The following is a 21,821-nucleotide window of genomic DNA, read 5'->3' on the forward strand; positions in this document are numbered from 1 at the left end:
GACCCTCACATCCTCCCTACAGTGTGGCGACCGGAGCAGGAGGTGGTGCTCGAGTTGGGGCCTAACCCGAGTTTGGTCCAGGTTCAGCCTGGACTTCGCTGCTTTGTCCTCGATGCCTCGGTTGATGGAACCCCGGGTGTAATGTGTATAGAGTGAGTGAGTCAATGTGGCGAGAGAGAGAGAGAGATCTGAGAATGGGGAGATGGAAAGGCATGACTCCAGTCCAAGAGAGTGATCCTTTGCTCTCTATATGAACCCACCAAGCTATTTACCCACAGGGCTTGGGCAAGTAGACAATGGCCAGGTTGACGAGGTGTGCAGAGTGCGATCCCGGGGTTGGGGGTGGGGGTGGGAGAGCAGGAGAGGGAGGGAGAGCTGCAAGTTTTGTATCGTAATGTTCTGTTTTCTTCTCTCTCTGCCTTTCTCAATCCTGCACCAAAACCAAACTATACCCTCCCTCTCTTCCCCCACCTTCGCTCCCTCTCTTCCCCCCACTTCCCTCCCTCTCTTCCCCCCCTTCCCTCCCTCTCTTCCCCCACCTTCGCTCCCTCTCCCATTCCCCACTTCCCTCCCTCTCTTCCCCCCCTTCCCTCCCTCTCTTCCCCCACCTTCCCTCTCCCTCTCTTCCCTCCACTTCCCTCCCTCTCTCTTTCCCCCCTTCCCTTCCTTTCCCTCCCTCTCCACCTTCCCCTCTCCCTCCCTTCCCTCCCTCTCCGCCTCCCCCTCTTCCTCCCCTTCCCTCCCTCTCCGCCTCCCCCTCTCCCTTCCCCCTCCCTCTCCGCCTCCCCCTCTCCCTTCCCTCCCTCTCCGACTCCCCCTCTCTCTCTTCCCTCCCTCTCCGCCTCCCCCTCTCCCTTCCCTCCCTCTCCGCCTCCCCCTCTCCCTTCCCTCCCTCTCCGCCTCCCCCTCTCCCCTCCCTCTCCGCCTCCCCCTCTCCCTTCCCTCCCTCTCCGCCTCCCCCTCTCCCTTCCCTCCCTCTCCGCCTCCCCCTCTCCCTTCCCTCCCTCTCCGCCTCCCCCCTCTCCCTTCCCTCCCTCTCCGCCTCCCCCTCTCCCTTCCCTCCCTCTCCGCCTCCCCCCTCTCCCTTCCCTCCCTCTCCGCCTCCCCCTCTCCCTTCCCTCCCTCTCCGCCTCCCCCTCTCCCTTCCCCTCCCTCTCCGCCTCCCCCTCTCCCTTCCCTCCCTCTCCGCCTCCCCCTCTCCCTTCCCTCCCTCTCCGCCTCCCCCTCTCCCTTCCCCCTCCCTCTCCGCCTCCCCCTCTCCCTTCCCTCCCTCTCCGCCTCCCCCTCTCCCTTCCCTCCCTCTCCGCCTCCCCCTCTCCCTTCCCCCTCCCTCTCCGCCTCCCCCTCTCCCTTCCCTCCCTCTCCGCCTCCCCCTCTCCCTTCCCTCCCTCTCCGCCTCCCCCTCTCCCTTCCCTCCCTCTCCGTCTCCCCCTCTCTCTCTTCCCTCCCTCTCCGCCTCCCCCTCTACCCCCTCCCTCTCCGCCTCTCCCTCTCCCTTCCCTCCCTCTCCACCTCCCCCTCTCCCTTCCCCCTCCCTCTCCGCCTCCCCCTCTCCCTCTCCTCCCTCCCCTCTCTGCCTCCCTCCCCCTCCGCCCCTCAGGCCTCGGCCCACTCCTCGGGCGAGGACATGGAGATCTCGGACGACGAGGCGGGAGAGCAGCCGGCCGGCGAGCACATCGAGGTGGCCCCCTCGCCCGGGGGGCCGGGCTACGCGGGCTTTGTCCTGCAGCCGGCCCACGGCGGGGGCGAGGAGGCTCGGGGCGGGGCTGGGGGAGGAGGAGGAGGAGGAGGAGGAGGAGGTCCTGGCGCCGGGGGCAGCAGCAGCGGAGGGGCAAGCTTCGGGCCCCACATCTACAACTTTGTCAACTCGCTGGAGCTGATGAGCCGGCTGGGCAGCCAGTGGGGGGGGATGCCCATGTCCTTCCAGATGCAGACCCAGATGCTGAGCCGCCTACAGCAGCTGATGAGGGGCAAGGACCCGGCCGCGGGCGAGCCCTTCCCCCTGTACCCGGCCGAGGCCCTCGTCTTCGGGGCCCAGCAGCCCTACGGGGCCTACCGGGCGCCCGAGCGCGAGGGGAGGCCTTACCTCGGCCGGGAGCCTCAACCCCTCCTCCTCCCACTCTGCTCCACCACCACCGCCACCACCACCGCCTCTGCCTCCGCCGCCGCTGCCTCCTCCGCCTCCTCCTCCTCCTCCTCCTCCGCAGCCTTCAAGGCCTACGAGTGCGCCGGCCGCCCCTGGCCCTTCGAGGGCCAGAAGGAGGACCCCCACCTCTGCACGGTGGACAGCGTGCTGGCCAACCTCATCCAGGAGATGAAGAGCATCATGAAGCGGGACCTGAACCGCAAGATGGTGGAGATGGTGGCTTTCCGGACCTTCGACGAGTGGTGGGAGCGCAAGGAGCAGAAAGCCAAGGTGCGTGCGTCCGGCCGGGAGCGCGGGAGGAGGCCATTCGGCCCCTCGAGCCTGCTCCGCCACTCAATGCGATCGCGGCTGATCCTCTGTCTCTCGGCGCCGTGCTCCCGCTCTCTCCCCATACCCCCTTGACGTCTTCAGCGTGTAGAACCTGTTTCCTCCTTAAATATATTCAGCGACTTGCCCTCCGCAGCCTCCTGTGCTCGAGGGTCCCACAGGTTCACCACATCTCTGTCCTAAATGGTCTACCCCGTATCCTGACCCCTTGTCCTAGACCCCCCCCAAGCCAGAGGGAACATCATCCCGGCGTCCAGTCTGTCCATCCCTGTCAGAATTTTACATGTTTCAGTGAGATCCCCACCTCTCGTTCATCTAAACTCCAGCGGGTACAGGCCTGGTCGGCCCGATCTCTCCTCACACGCCAATCCCGCCATCCCAGGAATCAGTCGCTGCGCTCCCTCTACGGCAAGTATATCCTTCCTTAGGCAAGGAGACCAAAACTGCACACGCTACTCCAGATGTGGTCCCACCAAGGCCCCTGTACAGCTGCGGTAAGACATCCATTGCTCCTGTACTCAAGTCCTCTCGCAATGAAGGCCAACGTACCATTTGCCACCTTAACTACTTGCTGCACCTGCATGCTTGCTTTCAGTGACTGGTGTACAAGGACTCCCAGGTCCCTTTGCACATCAACATTTCCCAATCTATCACCGTTTAAATAATACTCTGCCATTCTGTTTTACCTGCCCAAGTGGATAACTTCACACTTGTACACGTTAGACTGCATCTGCCATGTATTTGCCCCCTCTCTCAACCTGTCTAAATCGCCCTGAAGCCTCTTAACATCCCCCTCCTTCGCTCACACACCCACCTAGTTTTGTGTCGTCAGCCAACTTGGAAATATTGCATTAGGCTCCCTCATCCAAATCATTGATATATAATGTGAATAGCTGGGGCCCAAGCTCTGATCCCTGCGGTACCCCACTAGTCACCGTCTGCCACTCCGAAACAGACCCATTCATTCCTACTCTCTGTTTCCTGTCTGCTAACCGATTCTCAATCCATGCCAGTATATTACCCCCAATCCCGTGTGCTTTAGTTTTACACACTAACCCCTTATGTGGGACTTGATCAAAAGCTTTCTGAAAATCCAAATACACCACATCAACTGGTTCTCTCTTATCTACACCGCTAGTTACATCCTCAAAAAACTCCATTACGTTTGTCAAACATGATATCCCACTCGGCCATTTCCCCTCGACCCAGACTCGATGCATCCAGTATCGCTTAAACCCTGTGCTGTACCTGTCCGGGTAGTGTTTGATGGGGACAGTGTAGAGGGAGCTTTACTCTGTATCTAACCCCGTGCTGTACCTGTCCTGGGAGTGTTTGATGGGGACGGTGTAGAGGGAGCTTTACTCTGTATCTAAGCCTGTGCACCAAGCTCTGTTCTCTGATCCACACAGGAACCCAGTGCAGCAACAGCTCGGTTTTAAAATTCACCTTGTTTCGATTTGCCCCATGACCCTTGCACCAGCCCCCGCCTCCACCAGCTCCTACACCCCTCCCTATCTCTGTAACCTCCTCCAGCCCCTACAACCCTCCCTATCTCTGTAACCTCCTCCAGCCCCTACACCCCTCCCTATCTCTGTAACCTCCTGCAGCCCCTACAACCCTCCCTATCTCTGTAACCTCCTCCAGCCCCTACACCCCTCCCTATCTCTGTAACCTCCGCCAGCCCCAAGACCCTCCCTATCTCTGTAACCTCCTCCAGCCCCAAGACCCTCCCTATCTCTGTAACCCCCTCCAGCCCCTACAACCCCTTCCTATCTCTGTAACCTCCTCCAGCCCCTACGTCCCTCCCTATCTCTAACTTCCTCCAGCCCCTACACCCCTCCCTATCTCTGTAACCTCCTCCAGCACCTACAACCCTCCCTATCTCTGTTATCTCTTCCAGCCCCTACAACCCTCCCTATCTCTGTAACCTCCTCCAGCCCCTACGACCCTCTGAGATCTCTGCGCTCCTCCAATTCCGGCCTCTTGACCATCCCCCGACTCCCATCGCTCCGCCATTGGCGGCCGGGCCTTCAGCTGCCTGGCTGGGGTGGGGGAGGGCCTACGCTCTGGAATTCCCTCCCTTTAACCTCTCTGCCTCTCTCCATCTCTCATCCTTTAAGAGGCTCCCTGAAGCCGATCACTTGGACTGAACACGTGTTTGGAGTCTAATTCTGTTAGTGGTCTATAGAAATGCATCTGTTGCAGTTTAAGCTTTTCGGAGTTGGGGTCGGCATTTTGTGAAACCCTTTTGATTGTCGCCTGTGGCTGTCCATGAGACTTATATTCTGTAGACAGGGATCTTTACTTTTTAATTCATTCACGGGGTGTGGGCGTCGCTGGCTGGGCCCAACACTTGTTGCCCCTCGAGAAGGCGGTGGGTGAGCCGCCTTCTTGAGCCGCTGCAGTCCCCGTGTGGTGTAGGTACACCCACAGCGCTGTTAGGGAGGGAGTTCCTGGATTTGGGCCCAGCCCCAGTGAAGGAACGGCCGATATATTCCCAAGTCGGGATGGGTGAGGGGCTCGGAGGGGAACTTCCAGGTGGTGGTGTTCCCCATGTGTCTGCTGCCCTTGTCCTTCTAGATGGTAGAGGGTTTGGAAGGTGCTGTTGGAATAGTCTCTTTGACCTGATGGCGCCTCATTCAGCGAAGGGACTGGAGGCGATTGATTTGACACGTTTAAATATGATCAACTAATGCACATCTCTATTTCTCTCTCTCTCCTCCCCGCCTCCCTCCTTGTCTCTGTCTCTGTCTGTATTTGCCCCTCTCTCAGCCTTTCCACAATGCGGCCAGACTCCACGCGAAAGAAGAGGAGAAACCCAGACCCAAGGAGCCGGCCATGTTCTCGCTGCTGGACTGGGCCAAGAGCGGAGGTGTGGGTGGAGGCGGGAGCAGTGCCAGCGGCCTGGAGGGCTACGGTTTCGGGATGGGTCTCCGCGCTTCCCTGAGGCTTCCCTCTTTCAAGGTAAGTGCCCTCGAACGCCGAGGCCGGAGCCACACCCCACACCCGACAGAGCCTGGGAGCTGCCCGAGAATCGATGTTGTAACCCTGTTCCAACCAATCCAGGGCGTTAGATACACTGTCCTTTCCCCCTCTGGGACCGGGTGTCACAGTGCGTTAGATACACTGTCCTTTCCCCCTCTGGGACCGGGTGTCACAGTGCGTTAGATACACTGTCCTTTCCCCCTCTGGGACCGGGTGTCACAGTGCGTTAGATACGCTGTCCTTTCCCCCTCTGGGACCGGGTGTCACAGTGCGTTAGATACACTGTCCTTTCCCCCTCTGGGACCGGGTGTCACAGTGCGTTAGATACGCTGTCCTTTCCCCCTCTGGGACCGGGTGTCACAGAGCGTTAGATACACTGTCCTTTCCCCCTCTGGGACCGGGTGTCACAGTGCGTTAGATACACTGTCCTTTCCCCCTCTGGGACCGGGTGTCACAGTGCGTTAGATACACTGTCCTTTCCCCCTCTGGGACCGGGTGTCACAGTGCGTTAGATACGCTGTCCTTTCCCCCTCTGGGACCGGGTGTCACAGTGCGTTAGATACGCTGTCCTTTCCCCCTCTGGGACCGGGTGTCACAGTGCGTTAGATACACTGTCCTTTCCACCTCTGGGACCGGGTGTCAGTGCGTTAGATACACTGTCCTTTCCCCCTCTGGGACCGGGTGTCACAGTGCGTTAGATACACTGTCCTTTCCACCTCTGGGACCGGGTGTCACAGTGCGTTAGATACGCTCTCCTTTCACATCTCCCTTTTCTTTTCTGTTCCTGTTTTCCAGGTGAAAAGGAAAGAAATATCCGAGCTTCCAGAGAGCGTTGAACAGAAACGTCCTCGGCCGTCATTGCCTCAGTTCGAGGAGGATGAGGGTGAGCCTTGGTGCCAGGGTGTGCTGGGTGTGCGTGAGCATCTGAATCTGTTTTTATTGGCCTCTTGCCACTCATGAGGCTGAACACACGGTCACAATAATTCGAGTCTGTCAGAGCCTTTTCTAAATTCATTCACGGAATGTGGGCGTCGCTGGCTGGGCCCAGCATCTATTGCCCATCCCTAATTGCCCCTATAGAAAGTGGTGGGTGAGCCGCCTTCTTGAGCCGCTGCAGTCCCGTGTGGTGTAGGTACACCCACAGCGCTGTTAGGGAGGGAGTTCCAGGATTTAGACCTAGTGACAGTGATGGAATAGCCAATATATTTCCAAGCCATGATGGTGAGGGGCTCGGAGGGGAACTTCCAGGTGGTGGTGTTCCCCATGTGTCTGCTGCCTTTGTCCTTTTAGATGGTAGAGATCGTGGGTTTGGGCGGCGCTGTCGAAGGAGCCTTGGTGAGTTGCTGCAGTGCATCTTGTAGATGGTACACACACTGCTGCTACTGTGTGTCGGTGGTGGAGGGAGTGAATGTTTGTGGATGTGGTGCCGATCAAGCAGGGCTGCTTTGTCCTGGACGATGTCGAGCTTCTTGAGTGTAGTGGGAGCTGCACTCATCCAGGCAAGTGGAGAGTATTCCATCACACTCCTGACTTGTGCCTTGTAGATGGTGGACAGGCTTTGGGGAGTCAGGAGGTGAGTTACTCTCCGCAGGATTCCCAGCCTCTGACCTGGTCTTGTAGCCACAGTATTTATATGGCTGGTCCAGTTCAGTTTCTGGTCAATGGTAACCCCCAGGATGTTGATAGTGGGGAATTCAGTGATGGTAATGCCATTGAATGTCAAGGGGTGATGGTTGGATTATCTCTTATTGGAGATGGTCGTTGCCTGGCACTTGTGTGGTGTGAATGTTACTTGTCACTTGTCAGCCCAAGCCTGGATATTGCCCAGGTCTTGCTGCATTTGGAAATGGGCTGCTTCAGTATCTGAGGAGTCGCGAATGATGCTGAACATTGTGCAATCATCAGTGAACATCCCCACTTCTGACCTTATGATGGAAGGAAGGTCATTGATGAAGCAGCTGAAGATGGTTGTGCCGAGGTCACGACCCTGAGGGACTCCTGCAGTGATGTCCTGGAGCTGAGATGATTCACCTCCAACAACCACAACCATCTTCCTTTGTGCTAGGTATGACTCCAACCAGCGGAGAGTTTTCCCTGATTCCCATTGACCCCAGTTTCGCTCGGGCTCCTTGATGCCACACTCGGTCAAATGCGGCCTTGATGTCAAAGGCAGCCACTCTCACCTCACCTCGGGAGTTCAGCTCTTTAGTCCATGTTTGAACCAAGGCTGTAATGAGGTCAGGAGCTGAGTGACCCTGACAGAACCCAAACTGGGCGTCAGTGAGCAGGTTATTGCTAAGTAAGTGCCGCTTGATAGCACTGTTGATGACCCCTTCCATTACTCTATTGATGATGGAGAGTAGACTGATGGGGAGGTAATTGGCCGGGTTGTATTTGTCCTGCTTTTTGTGTACAGGACATACCTGGGCAATTTTCCACATAGCCGGGTAGATGTCAGTGTTGTAGCTGTACTGGAACAGCTTGGCTAGGGGCACAGCAAGTGCTGGAGCACAAGTCTTCAGTACAATTGCTGGAATATTGTCAGGGCCTATAGCCTTTGCAGTATCCAGTGCCTTCAGCCATTTCTTCATATCACGTGAATCGAATTTGCCGTGATGCTGGGGACCTCCGAAGGAGGCCGAGATGGATCATCCACTCGACACTTTTGGCCGGGGATTGTTGTAAATGCTTCAGCCTTGTCTTGATGTGCCGTGCATAAGCACGGGGATATTTGTGGAGCCGTCTCCTCCTCCAGTGAGTTGTTTAATTGCCCACCACCATTCACGACTGGATGTGGCAGGCCTGCAGAGCTTAGACCTGATCCGTTGGTTGTGGGATCGCTTAGCTCTGTCTGTTGCTTGCCACGTTTTTAGCCTTCCCCGGCTCTCTCGTGAATCTGTGAATCCTTCTAGAATCCTTCCCCCAATCTATATCCCACCTCCGCAGAAATATAGAGAATAGGAGCAGGAGGAGGCCATTTGGCCCTTCGAGCCTGCTCCACCAATCGTTACGATCAAGACTGATCCTGTATCTCAATGCCATATTCCTGCTTTCTCTCCATACCCCTTTGGATGCCTTTAGCGTGTCGAAATCTACCTATTTCCTTCTTAAATATATTCAGTGACTTGCCCTCCACACAGCCTCTGTGGTAGAGAGTTCCACAGGTTCACCACCCTCTGAGTGAAGAAGTATCTCCTCATCTCAGGCCTACACGGTCTATCCCGAGGCTGTGACCCCTTGTTCTAGACCCTCCCCCAGCCAGAGGGAACATCATCCCAGCATCCAGCCTGTCCAGCCCTGTCAGAATTTTATACGTTTCAGTGAGATCCCCCCCCTCTCGTTCATCTAAACTCCAGCGGGTACAGGCCTGGTCGGCCCGATCTCTCCTCACACGACAATCCCGCCATCCCAGGAATCAGTCGCTGCGCTCCCTCTACGGCAAGTATATCCTTCCTTAGGCAAGGAGACCAAAACTGCACACGCTACTCCAGATGTGGTCCCACCAAGGCCCCTGTACAGCTGCGGTAAGACGTCCTTGCTCCTGTACTCAAGACCTCTCGCAATGAAGGCCAACGTACCATTTGGCGCCTATAACTGCTTGCTGCACCTCCAAGCTTGCTTTCAGTGTTTGGTGTTTGACTTTGGCCCTCTTTCCCCACCCCCACTTCTCTCCTTGCGTCTCACAAGCCCGATTACCCCACCCCCGCCCCTGCCAGTTAGGCCTCAGGCTTTCAGAGTGCACTCCCTAAACTGCAGGCCCCCCCCATGCCTTTTGGAGCGGCCCTCCTCCCCCCCCCGCCACTAAAACCCAGCAAGGTGGGCGAGGAGGCCATTCAGCCCCTCCGGACTGTTCCGTCACTGGCTCCGCCCCTGACTGATCAGCGCCACGCTCGCCTTCCCCTGCTTTTTCCTCCGGATTCTTCCGTAGCTTTTGACGACCCGAACCTCGCCAGTCCGGCAGCCCTTGTGAAAATCTTCCCCTGGGGTCCGGCAAGGAGCCAATTCCAGATTCTGACGGCTTGAATCTCGCGCTCCTTACCTGTGGCCTGCTCTTTGCGCGTTCGCCCCCGCGGGTGCTTCTGGAAAGTTCCTTGGGGGTGGGAGGCGATTGCCGTAGCCAGGCAGACAGACCCGCGCGCGCACACCAGCTGATTCATTCCCAGTTCGCCCTCCCTCGGAGCGGAAAAGGGTTAAGGGTTGAAAGGTTGAATCGAGGTGTTCCCAATCGGGGGAAGGGGGTTGGGGGATCGAGGGAACGAGGGGGAAACTGTTCCCAGTGACAGGAGGGTGGGGAAACCAGAGGGACAGGGATCGGAGGCGATTGGGATAAGAACCAGAGTTGGTGGGGGGGGTGTTGTGTGTGTGTTTGTGTTGGGGGGGGAGATGGGGAAAGGTTTTGTGGGACCCGGCGAGTTGTTGTGATCTGGAAGGTTCTGCCTGAAAGGGCGGTGGGAGCAGATTCAATAGGAACACTCGGAATGGGGGGAATCGGAGAAACACTGGAAGGGGAAAAGTTCACAGGGCGATGGCTGGGGGGAAGAGAGTAGGTGGAGTAGCGTGGTTAATGGCAGAGGCCAGCCTAATGGCTGCCTCCGGCGCGGTGCGATTGGACGGTTTAACGCGAGTGCCGGCATTTTTGACCTTTGACCGTTTCCTCCCCCACCTGCGCCTCGCAGAGATGGAGCACGAGAAGGACACGTCGGACGCAGCCAGCCAGTCCTCGGAGCTCTCCAAGCGGGAAGGCGACGGCGCCAAGAAGCGAGGCAAGCCGTCCAAATCCTTGGAGCTGAACAGCGAGGGCGAGGAGGAAGAGGAGCCCTTGGGGAAGGTGGGTGAGCGGCTTGGACATCCCCCCCCCTCCTCCCTCCCTCCCTCCCTCCCAACCCCTCCCACCGTTCGCATCGACAAGCAAAAACGCAGCTGAGGAAAGAAACAGGCTGCGGAAACGCTTCATCTCACACCGGTCAGGACAGGCGCAGGAAAGCCAAATTCCCGCGGGAGAAGGAGCGCTGATTGGTTGACCAGAGCCCACTTGCCAGCCAATCATCGCTCCTTTTCCGAATGTCCCCTCCCTGGAAAATTTGGCTTTCTTCTGTCTGTCCTGATGAGTCCGAGATGGAAAAGTTCGACAGTATGTCTCTTTCTGGACTTATGCAGTCAAGCGACCACATAAGGCACAAATGTTGACCTTTTTAATGTTAATTCTGCCTCTCCTTCTGTCTGACGTGCGTGTGTGTGTGTTTTTTTTTAAACTCAATCTTCAGGAGGACGATGAGGAGGAGGAGGGAGAGCTGGAGGCCAGCGAGAAGGAGGATTCTGAGGAAGGTGAGTTTCACGTTCGCGCGCTTGCTCCTGAGTTTTGGGCTCTTTCTGTGGCTTCGCCTCTCCCCTTTGACACGCCGGTCCCTCCCGTGGCCTTTCTCAGGGGGTTTTTGAGCAGGGGGCCCCTCGGGGCTGCGGTGTGAGGGCGGGCGTGCCAGTCCGTGCACGGTGTCTTATTCTGCCGCCGCCGCCCCGTGGCATTGCTCCTGGTTCAAGTGCAGCGGCGGCGCCATTTTGTTGGGACTGCTGTGTCGCTCGGCAGGGAGTGTGTAGTATCCTGCTGCCAAGGCGCCTGGGCTGGCTGGCGCCCCGTGGCATTGCTCCTGGTGCAAGTGCAGCGGCGGCGCCATTTTGTTGGGACTGCTGTGTCGCCCGGCAGGGAGTGTGTAGTATCCTGCTGCCAAGGCGCCCGGGCTGGCTGGCGCCCCGTGGCACTGCTCCTGGTTCAAGTGGGGTTGACTGCGCCTATTCATAAGGGCTGGCGCGTCATGTTACGCACAACCGGCCCCCACCCACCCCATCTCTTGACATCGAGTCGCTCTAGGAAGAGAGACTTGCGTCGCCGATAACGCTTTCCACATTTCCACAGTCGCTGGACGTCTGGAAGCACTTCCCAGCCGATGGAGTGCTCTTTGTTTTATGAAGTGCAGTCACTGTTAGAATGCAGGAAGCATGGTAGCTAGGTCGCGCATAGCAAGATCCCACAGACAGCAATGTGATATTGACCAGATCCTTATCCCTGATGCTGGGAGAGGGGCAAATATTGCCCGTGACGCTGGGGAGAACACGCCCTGCTCTCCTTCCTGAGAGTGCCATGGGACATTTGGCATTGCTCCTCATCCCCAGTGTCTCAGCTCCTGAACCGCCCAGTGGCATTGCTCCTCATCCCCAGTGTCTCAGCTCCTGAACCACCCAGTGGCATTGCTCCTCATCCCTAGTGTCACTGGTTCTGAACCACCCAGTGGCATTGACAGGTAAACAGGTCATGAACTGTTTACAGATACAATCAGAGAGGGGAGTAGAATGCTGGATTTCAGTCACAAGGACGAGAATAGAAGGGGGAAGAAGTCACCCTCAGCACAAAGCCCTGGAGTCGATCACGCCCGGAGTTAGTAAGAACAGGGTGGTGAGGGAGTGTGACACTGGGGACGAGGAGCAATGCCATGGGGTGGTTAGGGGATGTGACGCTGGGGATGAGGAGCAATGCCATGGGGTGGTTAAGGGGTGTGACGCTGGGGACAAGGAGCACTGCCATAGGGTGGTTAGGGGGTGCGACGCTGGGGATGAGGAGCAATGCCATGGGGTGGTTAGGCGGTGTGACGCTGGGGACGAGGAGCAATGCCATGGGGTGGTTAGGGGGTGTGACGCTGGGGATGAGGAGCAATGTCACGGGGTGGTTAGGTAGTAGTAACGATGGGGATGAGGAGCAATGTCATGGGGTGGTTAGAGAGTAGTAATGTTGGGGATGAGGAGCAATGTCACAGGGTGGTTAGGGGGTGTGACGTTTGGGATGAGGAGCAATGTCACGGGGTGGTTAAGGAGTGATGCTGGGATGAGGAGCAATGCCACGGGGTGGTTAGGGAGTGTGACGCTGGGAATGAGGAGTAATGCCACGGGGTGGTGAGGGAATGTGACCCTGGGGATGAGGAGCAATGCCACGGGGTGATGAGGGAGTGTGATGCTGGGGGATGAGGAGCAATGCCACGGGGTGGTTAGGGAGTGTGATGCTGCGAATGAGGAGCAATGCCACGGGGTGGTTAGAGAGTGTGACGCTGGGGACAAGGAGCACTGCCATGGGATGGTTAGGCAGTGTGATGCTGGGGACGAGGAGCAATGCCATGGGGGTGGTTAGGGAGTGTGACGCTGGGGACGAGGAGCAATGCCACCGGGTGGTTAGGGAGCGTGATGCTGGGGGATGAGGAGCAATGCCACCGGGTGGTTAGGGAGTGTGATGCTGGGGAATGAGGAGCAATGCCACCGGGTGGTGAGGGAGTGTGATGCTGGGGGATGAGGAGCAATGCCACGGGGTGATTAGGGAGTGTGATGCTGCAAATGAGGAGCAATGCCACGGGGTGGTTAGGGAGTGTGATGCTGGGGGATGAGGAGCAATGCCACCGGGTGGTGAGGGAGTGTGATGCTGGGGGATGAGGAGCAATGCCACCGGGTGGTTAGGGAGTGTGATGCTGGGGGATGAGGAGCAATGCCACCGGGTGGTTAGGGAATGTGACGCTGGGGGATGAGGAGCAATGCCATGGGGTGATGAGGGAGTGTGACGCTGGGGGATGAGGAGCAATGCCACGGGGTGATGAGGGAGTGTGACGCTGGAGGATGAGGAGCAATGCCGCGGGGTGGTGAGGGACTGTGATGCTGGGGATGAGGAGCAATGCCACGGGGTGGTTAGGGCCTGTGACGCTGGGGGATGAGGAGCAATGCCTCAGGGTGGTTAGGGAGTGTGACACTGGGGGGTGAGGAGCAATGCCACGGGGTGGTTAGGGACTGTGACGCTGGGGGATGAGGAGCAATGCCACTGGGTGGCGAGGGACTGTGACGCTGTGGATGAGGAGCAATGCCTCAGGGTGGTTAGGGAGTGTGACGCTGGGGGATGAGGAGCAATGCCACCGGGTGGTTAGGGGGTGTGACGCTGGGGATGAGGAGCAATGCCACGGGGTGGTTAGTGGGTGTGACGCTGGGGATGAGGAGCAATGCCACGGGGTGGTTAGGGAGTGTGACGCTGGGGATGAGGAGCAATGCCATCGGGTGGTGAGGGACTGTGATGCTGGGGATGAGGATCAATGCCACGGGGTGGTGAGGGAGTGTGACGCTGGGGGATGAGGAGCAATGCCACCGGGTGGTGAGGGAGTGTGACGCTGGGGGATGAGGAACAATGCCACCGGGTGGTTAGGGGGTGTGACGCTGGGGACGAGGAGCAATGCCACGGGGTGGTTAGGGAGTGTGACGCTGGGGATGAGGAGCAATGCCACGGGGTGGTTAGGGAGTGCAACGCTGGGGATGAGGAGCAATGCCACGGGGTGGTTAGGGACTGACGCTGGGGATGAGGAGCAATGCCACGGGGTGGTTAGGGAGTGTGACGCTGGGGATGAGGAGCAATGCCACCGGGTGGTGAGGGAGTGTGACGCTGGGGATGAGGAGCAATGCCACGGGGTGGTTAGGGACTGTGACGCTGGGGGATGAGGAGCAATGCCACGGGATGGTTAGGGACTGTGACGCTGGGGGATGAGCAATGCCACCGGGTGGTTCAGGAGGACAGCAGTGCGCTGCAACATAGGTGACGTTTCCTCTCTCCTTGCAGACGAGGTGGCAAGCGACACCTCATCGAAGGCGGATGAGTCGGAGGAAGAGTCCGAGGCCTCCTCGGGCTTTGAGAGCAGCTCGGAGGAAGAGGAGGAAGAGGACGAAGCCCCAGACACCATGGACGACTCGACCGTCGACAGCTCCGTCGCTGAGGAGAAGGAGACAAAAGTCCAGCCTCTGGCCGAGTCGGCAAGCGTGAAGGCGACAGAAACAGCAGCTGAAGAGTGTGAAGAGACGACGGAGAAAGGTGCCCGGGAGGAGGAGACAGAGGCACAGGGCACCCCAGAGGAGACCAAGGCCCCCAGTGTAATGGCTGGTGAGTAAACCGTGTGGAAAAATTGGTTAGATACGCTGTCCTTTCCCCCTCTGGGACCGGGTGTCACAGTGCGTTAGAGACGCTGTCCTTTCCCCCCTCTGGGACCGGGTGTCACAGTGCGTTAGATACACTGTCCTTTCCCCCTCTGGGACCGGGTGTCACAGTGCGTTAGATACGCTGTCCTTTCCCCCTCTGGGACCGGGTGTCACAGTGCGTTAGATACACTGTCCTTTCCCCCTCTGGGACCGGGTGTCTCAGTGCGTTAGATACGCTGTCCTTTCCCCCTCTGGGACCGGGTGTCACAGTGCGTTAGATACGCTGTCCTTTCCCCCTCTGGGACCGGGTGTCACAGTGCGTTAGATACGCTGTCCTTTCCCCCTCTGGGACCGGGTGTCACAGTGCGTTAGATACACTGTCCTTTCCCCCTCTGGGACCGGGTGTCACAGTGCGTTAGATACGCTGTCCTTTCCCCCTCTGGGACCAGGTGTCACAGTGCGTTAGATACGCTGTCCTTTCCCCCTCTGGGACCGGGTGTCACAGTGCGTTAGATACACTGTCCTTTCCCCCTCTGGGACCGGGTGTCACAGTGCGTTAGATACACTGTCCTTTCCCCCTCTGGGACCGGGTGTCACAGTGCGTTAGATACGCTGTCCTTTCCCCCTCTGGGACCGGGTGTCACAGTGCGTTAGATACGCTGTCCTTTCCCCCTCTGGGACCAGGTGTCACAGTGCGTTAGATACACTGTCCTTTCCCCCTCTGGGACCGGGTGTCACAGTGCGTTAGATACACTGTCCTTTCCCCCCCTCTGGGACCGGGTGTCACAGTGCGTTAGATACACTGTCCTTTCCCCCTCTGGGACCGGGTGTCACAGTGCGTTAGATACACTGTCCTTTCCCCCTCTGGGATCAGGTGTCACAGTGCGTTAGATACACTGTCCTTTCCCCCTCTGGGACCGGGTGTCACAGTGCGTTAGATACACTGTCCTTTTTCCCGCTCTGGGACCGGGTGTCACAGTGCGTTAGATACACTGTCCTTTCCCCCTCTGGGACCGGGTGTCACAGTGCGTTAGATACACTGTCCTTTCCTCCTCTGGGACCGGGTGTCACAGTGCGTTAGATACACTGTACTTTGTCCTCTCCAAGCCCTGTGTTCTCTCCATTGATAGTCTTTTCCCTCCAGGCAGTGGAGGCTGCCCAGCTGGCTGAGGATCTGAAGGTGCAGCTTGAACATACACAGGGTAAACTGAAGGAGATCCAGGCCGCCATGTCTGACAACCGCTCCGCCAAGGAGAAGGAATCCTTCAACCTCAAACGGGCCCAGGTGAGTGTCGGCCTTCCCCAGCCATCCCATCAGATCCCCACAGGATAATCCCGTCCCACCCCAACCACCAACTCTCCCCGAACCCCTTGATTAGATTCCAGTCTGTAACTCACTCCCGGGTATCTGTTATTCTCTATTTCAACCACCCCGAGCCCCTCGATTAGATTCCAGTCTGTAACTCACTCCCGGGTATCTGTTATTCTATATATAAACCCCCCCGAACCCCTCTATTAGATTCCAGTCTGTAACTCACTCCCGGGTATCTGTTATTCTATATATAAACCCCCCCGAACCCCTCGATTAGATTCCAGTCTGTAACTCACTCCCGGGTATCTGTTATTCTATATATAAACCCCCCGAACCCCTCGATTAGATTCCAGTCTGTAACTCACTCCCGGGTATCTGTTATTCTATATATAAACCACCCCGAACCCCTCGATTAGATTCCAGTCTTTAACTCACTTCCGGGTATCTGTTATTCTATATATAAACCACCCGAACCCCTCGATTAGATTCCAGTCTTTAACTCACTCCCGGGTATCTGTTATTCTATATATAAACCACCCCGAACCCCTCGATTAGATTCCAGTCTGTAACTCACTCCCGGGTATCTGTTCTTCTATATATAAACCCCCCCGAATCCCTCGATTAGATTCCAGTCTGTAACTCACTCCCGGGTATCTGTTATTCTATATATAAACCCCCGAACCCCTCGATTAGATTCCACTCTGTAACTCTCTCCCGGGTATCTGTTATTCTATATATAAACCACCCCGAACCCCTCGGTTAGATTCCAGTCTTTAACTCACTCCCGGGTATCTGTTATTCTATATATAAACCACCCGAACCCCTCGATTAGATTCCAGTCTTTAACTCACTCCCGGGTATCTGTTATTCTATATATAAACCACCCAGAACCCCTCGATTAGATTCCAGTCTGTAACTCACTCCCGGGTATCTGTTATTCTATATATAAACCCCCCCGAACCCCTCTATTAGATTCCAGTCTGTAACTCACTCCCGGGTATCTGTTATTCTATATATAAACCCCCGAACCCCTCGATTAGATTCCAGTCTGTAACTCACTCCCGGCTATCTGTTCTATATATAAACCACCCTGAATCCATCGATTAGATTCTAGTCTGTAGCTCACTCCCGGGTATCTGTTATTCTATATATAAATCACCCGAACCCCTCGATAAGATTCCAGTCTGTAACTCACTCCCGAGTATCTGTTATTCCATATATAACCCCCCGAACCCCTCGATTAGATTCCAGTCTGTAACTCACTCCCGGGTATCTGTTATTCTATATATAAATCACCCGAACACCTCGATTAGATTCCAGTCTGTAACTCACTCCCGGGTATCTGTTATTCTATATATAAACCACCCCGAACCCCTCGATTAGATTCCAGTCTGTAACTCACTCCCGGGTATCTGTTATTCTATATATAAAACACCCGGAACCCCTCGATTAGATTCCAGTCTGTAACTCTCTCCCAGGTATCTGTTCTTCTATATATAAACCCCCCGAACCCCTCGATTAGATTCCAGTCTGTAACTCACTCCCGGGTATCTGTTATTCTATATGTAAACTCCCGAACCCCTCGATTAGATTCCAGTCTGTAACTCACTGCCGGCTATCTGTTCTATATATAAACCACCCTGAATCCATCGATTAGATTCCAGTCTGTAACTCACTCCCGGGTATCTGTTATTCTATATATAAACCCCCCGAACCCCTCGATTAGATTCCAGTCTATAACTCACTCCCGGGTATCTGTTATTCTCTATATAAACCACCCCGAACCCCTCGATTAGATTCCAGTCTGTAACTCACTCCCGTGGGTATCCGTTATTCTCTTTTTAAACCCCTTTGTCTGACTGTGAACACAGGAGGACCTGTCCAGGCTGAGGAGGAAACTGGAGAAACAGAAGAAGGTTGAGGTGTTCTCTGATGCGGACGAGATCCTGATGGAGGAGATTAAGGAGTATAAGGTGAGTTGGGCATGTCCTGCCTTCGGGGCGAGCGGCCAGATCGTGGGATCGCAGGGCGGGAGCCGGGTGCGCGCGTGTTGTCCGCTCGTCCCCCAATACTCCAGTCGGCAGCAGCGTGTCAAGACACACGGGTTCCGTTGGCCCGGCTGGCAGCCTGGGCGTTTCCTGCTGTGCCTTCCCTCACCTGCTCCTGCCTCTCTCTCTCCCCCTCTCTCTCTCTCTCTCTCTCTCTTCCCCCTCACAGGCCAAGCTGACCTGCCCTTGCTGCAACACCCGGAAGAAGGACGCCGTGCTGACCAAGTGCTTTCACGTCTTCTGCTTCGAGTGCGTGAAGACCCGCTATGACACGCGGCAGCGCAAGTGCCCCAAGTGCAACGCCGCCTTCGGAGCCAACGACTTCCACCGGATCTACATCAGCTGAGGGCGAGCCGGGCCTGGCCGGGCCTGGGCGCGCCGGTGAAGAGGGTCGCATCCCTGCCCTGTCTCCCGCCACGCAGCACCGGAGAGCGGGCAACCCCCCCACCCCACCCCCACCCCCACCCCCAACGGCCAGCGCCACCCCCACAAGGCACCCCACCCCCACCCCCCCAGTCATGGAAAGCGTAAGAACCACTTCCCCATTCCCCCGACCCCAATCCCCCTCACTCTCTACCCCCCCCCCCCCACCACCAACCCCGACACCAATCCCCCTCTCTCCCCCCCCACCAACCCGACCCCAATCCCCCCCCTCTCCCCCCCCACAACCTGACCCCAATCCCCCTCTCTCCCCCACAACCTGACCCCAATCCCCCTCTCTCCCTCCCACCCCGACACCAATCCCCCTCACTCTCTACCCCCCCCCCACCACCACCAACCCCGACCCCAATCCCCCTCTCTCCCTCCCACCCCGACACCAATCCCCCTCACTCTCTACCCCCCCCCCACCACCACCACCCCGACCCCAATCCCCCTCTCTCCCTCCCACCCCGACACCAATCCCCCTCACTCTCTACCCCCCCCCCCCCACCACCAACCCCGACACCAATCCCCCTCTCTCCCCCCACCCCCATCCACCCGACCCCAATCCCCCTCTCTCCCTCCCACCCGACACCAACCCCCCTCTCTCCCCCCCCACCAACCCGACCCCAATCCCCCTCTCTCCCCCACCCCCCATCCACCCGACCCCAATCCCCCCCTCTCCCCCCACCACCAACCCGACCCCAATCGCCCCTCTCCCCCACCCCCCATCCACCCGACCCCAATCGCCCTCTCTCCCCCCACCCCCCATCCACCCGACCCCAATCCCCCCTCTCCCCCCACCACCAACCCGACCCAATCCCCCTCTCTCCCCCCAACCTGACCCCAATCCCCCTCTCCCCCCCTCCCCCACCAACCCGACCCCAATCGCCCTCTCTCCCCCCACCCCCCATCCACCCGACCCCAATCCCCCCCTCTCCCCCCTCCACCAACCCGACCCCAATCCCCCTCTCTCCCCCACAACCTGACCCCAATCCCCCTCTCTCCCCCCAACCTGACCCCAATCCCCCTCTCCCCCCCTCCCCCACCAACCCGACCCCAATCGCCCTCTCTCCCCCCACCCCCCATCCACCCGACCCCAATCCCCCCCTCTCCCCCCACACCAACCCGACCCCAATCCCCCTCTCTCCCCCACAACCTGACCCCAATCCCCCTCTCCCCCCCTCCCCCACCAACCTGACCCCAATCGCCCTCTCTCCCCCACCCCCCATCCACCTGACCCCAATCCCTCTCCCTCCCTCCCCAACCACCCGACCCCAATCCCCCTCTCCCCCCCCCCATCCACCCGACCCCAATCCCCCTCTCCCCCCCCCACCCCATCCACCCGACCCCAATCCCCCTCTCTCCCCCCTCCGCAATACCCCCAACCCCAATCCCTCTCTCTCCCCCTCCCCCCAACCACCCGACCCCAATCCCTCTCTCCCCCCCACTTTTCTGTCATCTCCCAGACTCTCACCCTCAGTCCTCCTCTCTCACCCCTCTTCCCCCATCTCCTTCCATTCTCCCTCCAGTCTCTCTCTGCCCCCTCTTGTCTCTCTCTCTTTCTCTCTCTCCCCTTCCCTCTCTCTCTCCCCTTTCTCTTCCCCCCAGTCACTCACTCTCTCTCTCTCTCCCCCTCTCACTTCCATCCTCTAGTCTCTCGCCTCCCCTCCATCCTCCAATCTCTCTCCCTCCATCCCCCCCAGTTTCTCTGTTTCCCTCTGAGTCTCTCTGTCTTCCTCCTTCCTGTCAGCTCCCAATGTCTCTCCTCACTTCCCTGTATCCGCTGGTCTCTCTCTCTCCTCTTCCCGCTGTCCCCCAGTATCTATCAGTCTCTCTCCTTCATTCCATCCCCAGTATTTCTCTCTCTCCCCTTCCCTCCGTCCCCCAATCACAGTCTCTCTCTCTCCCCCTCCATCCCCAAGTCTCCCTCTTCCTCTCCCCCATTGCTCCATTCCCAGTCTCCTTATCTCTCTGCCCTTCCCTCCATCACTCAGTATTCTCTCCCAACCCCGCTCCATCCCCATCTCTCTCTCTTCCCCTCCCTCTATCCGCCTTCCCTCTATCCACCAGCACCTTTCCCTCCCCTCCAACCCCCAGTCTCACTCTCCCTCCCCTCCACCCCCGTCTTTCTCTTCTACTCCCTCTATCCCCCTTCCCTCTATCTCCCAGCACCTTTCCCCTCCCCCCACCCCCCAGTGTTTTTCTTTCTCTCTCTCTCTCTCCCCCCCTCCCCTCCATCCCCCAATCTCTCTCTCTCTCTCTCTCCCTCCCCTCCATCCCCCAGTCTCTCTCTCTCTCTCTCTCTCCCTCCCCTCCATCCCCCAGTCTCTCTCTCCCCCTCTCCCTCCCCTCCATCCCCAGTCTCTCTCTCTCTCTCCCTTCCAGCCCCCAATCTCTCTCTCCACCTCCCCTCCATACCCCAGTCTCTCTCTCTCCCCCTCTCCCTCCCCTCCATCCCCCAGTCTCCCTCTCTCTCTCCCCCTCCCCTCCATCCCCCAGTCTCTCTCCCCTCCATCCCCCAGTCTCTCTCCCCTCCATCCCCCAGTCTCTCTCCCCTCCATCCCCCAGTCTCTCTCCCCCTCCATCCCCCAGTCTCTCTCCCCTCCAACCCCCAGTCTCACTCTCCCTCCCCTCCACCCCCGTCTTTTTCTTCCACTCCCTCTATCCCCCTTCCCTCTATCTCCCAGCACCTTTCCCCTCCCCCCACCCCCCAGTGTTTTTCTTTCTCTCTCTCCCCCCCCCTCCCCCCCATCCCCCAGTCTCTCTCTCTCTCTACCCCTCCCCTCCATCCCCGTCTCTCCCTCCCCCCCATCCCCCAGTCTCTCTCTCTCTCTACCCCTCCCCTCCATCCCCGTCTCTCCCTCCCCTCCATCCCCCAGTCTCTCTCTCTCTCTACCCCTCCCCTCCATCCCCGTCTCTCCCTCCCCTCCATCCCCCAGTCTCTCTCTCTCCCTCCCCTCCATCCCCCAGTCTCTCTCTCCCCCCTCCATTCCCCAGTCTCTCTCTCTCCCTCCCCTCATTCCCCAGTCTCTCTCTCTCCCTCCCCTCATTCCCCAGTCTCTCTCTCTCCCTCCCCTCCATTCCCCAGTCTCTCTCTCCCCCCTCCATTCCCCCAGTCTCTCTTGCTCTCTTTCTCATGCCCCCCTGCACAATCTCTCTCAGCCACTTCCTGCACGTTGCCCCGCACCCCCTCCCAACTCACCCCCCCCCCCACCAGCCTCATTCTTCCCCCCCCTGCCAGCTTCTTTGCCACAGCCATGACGTTTCCAGTGAGGGATGGGGCAAGTTGGACTGCGGCCAGTTGCCTTGCTGGTTCCGTGGGAGCGGGGGTGACAGGCGGCTGAGGTTGGGGCTGCTGTGGTGGCGGCCGGCGGGAGGCGTGAAGTGGGCCGAGCTGAGAGATCCGAGGCCTGGGTGACGGGAGGGGCTTCAGAAGAGTGGACGACGCTGCTCGTGGCCTCAGCGATTGCATGGATTTCCATCCACCCTTCTGGTGTAACCCGCAGCGGCCAGCCTCTCTCCCACGCCCCCCCCCACCCCACCCCAGTGCCTGGCTCTGCCGTCTAGCCCACCCCCTCCCCCCGGCACATCCCTG

General features: G+C 58.2%; 1 protein-coding gene across 1 annotated transcript in view; it reads left to right on the forward strand.

The window, feature by feature from the left end:
* LOC144673846 (histone-lysine N-methyltransferase SETD1A-like) overlaps positions 1-18,240 on the forward strand; it is a 43,502-nt gene extending 25,262 nt beyond the window's left edge. The window contains exons 11-19 of the mRNA XM_078535488.1: positions 1,601-2,416; positions 5,246-5,437; positions 6,254-6,341; positions 10,135-10,286; positions 10,723-10,783; positions 14,091-14,412; positions 15,551-15,728; positions 17,627-17,728; positions 17,973-18,240. Of these exons, the coding sequence (XP_078391614.1) occupies positions 1,601-2,416; positions 5,246-5,437; positions 6,254-6,341; positions 10,135-10,286; positions 10,723-10,783; positions 14,091-14,412; positions 15,551-15,728; positions 17,627-17,728; positions 17,973-18,149 (2,088 nt within the window). The 3' untranslated portion in view covers positions 18,150-18,240. The remainder of the gene's footprint in view (positions 1-1,600; positions 2,417-5,245; positions 5,438-6,253; positions 6,342-10,134; positions 10,287-10,722; positions 10,784-14,090; positions 14,413-15,550; positions 15,729-17,626; positions 17,729-17,972) is intronic.
* The last annotated feature ends 3,581 nt before the right edge of the window (positions 18,241-21,821 follow it).

The sequence above is a fragment of the Cetorhinus maximus genome, unplaced genomic scaffold (genome assembly GCF_964194155.1).
Source record: "Cetorhinus maximus unplaced genomic scaffold, sCetMax3.hap1.1 HAP1_SCAFFOLD_488, whole genome shotgun sequence".
Lineage (NCBI taxonomy): Eukaryota > Metazoa > Chordata > Chondrichthyes > Lamniformes > Cetorhinidae > Cetorhinus > Cetorhinus maximus.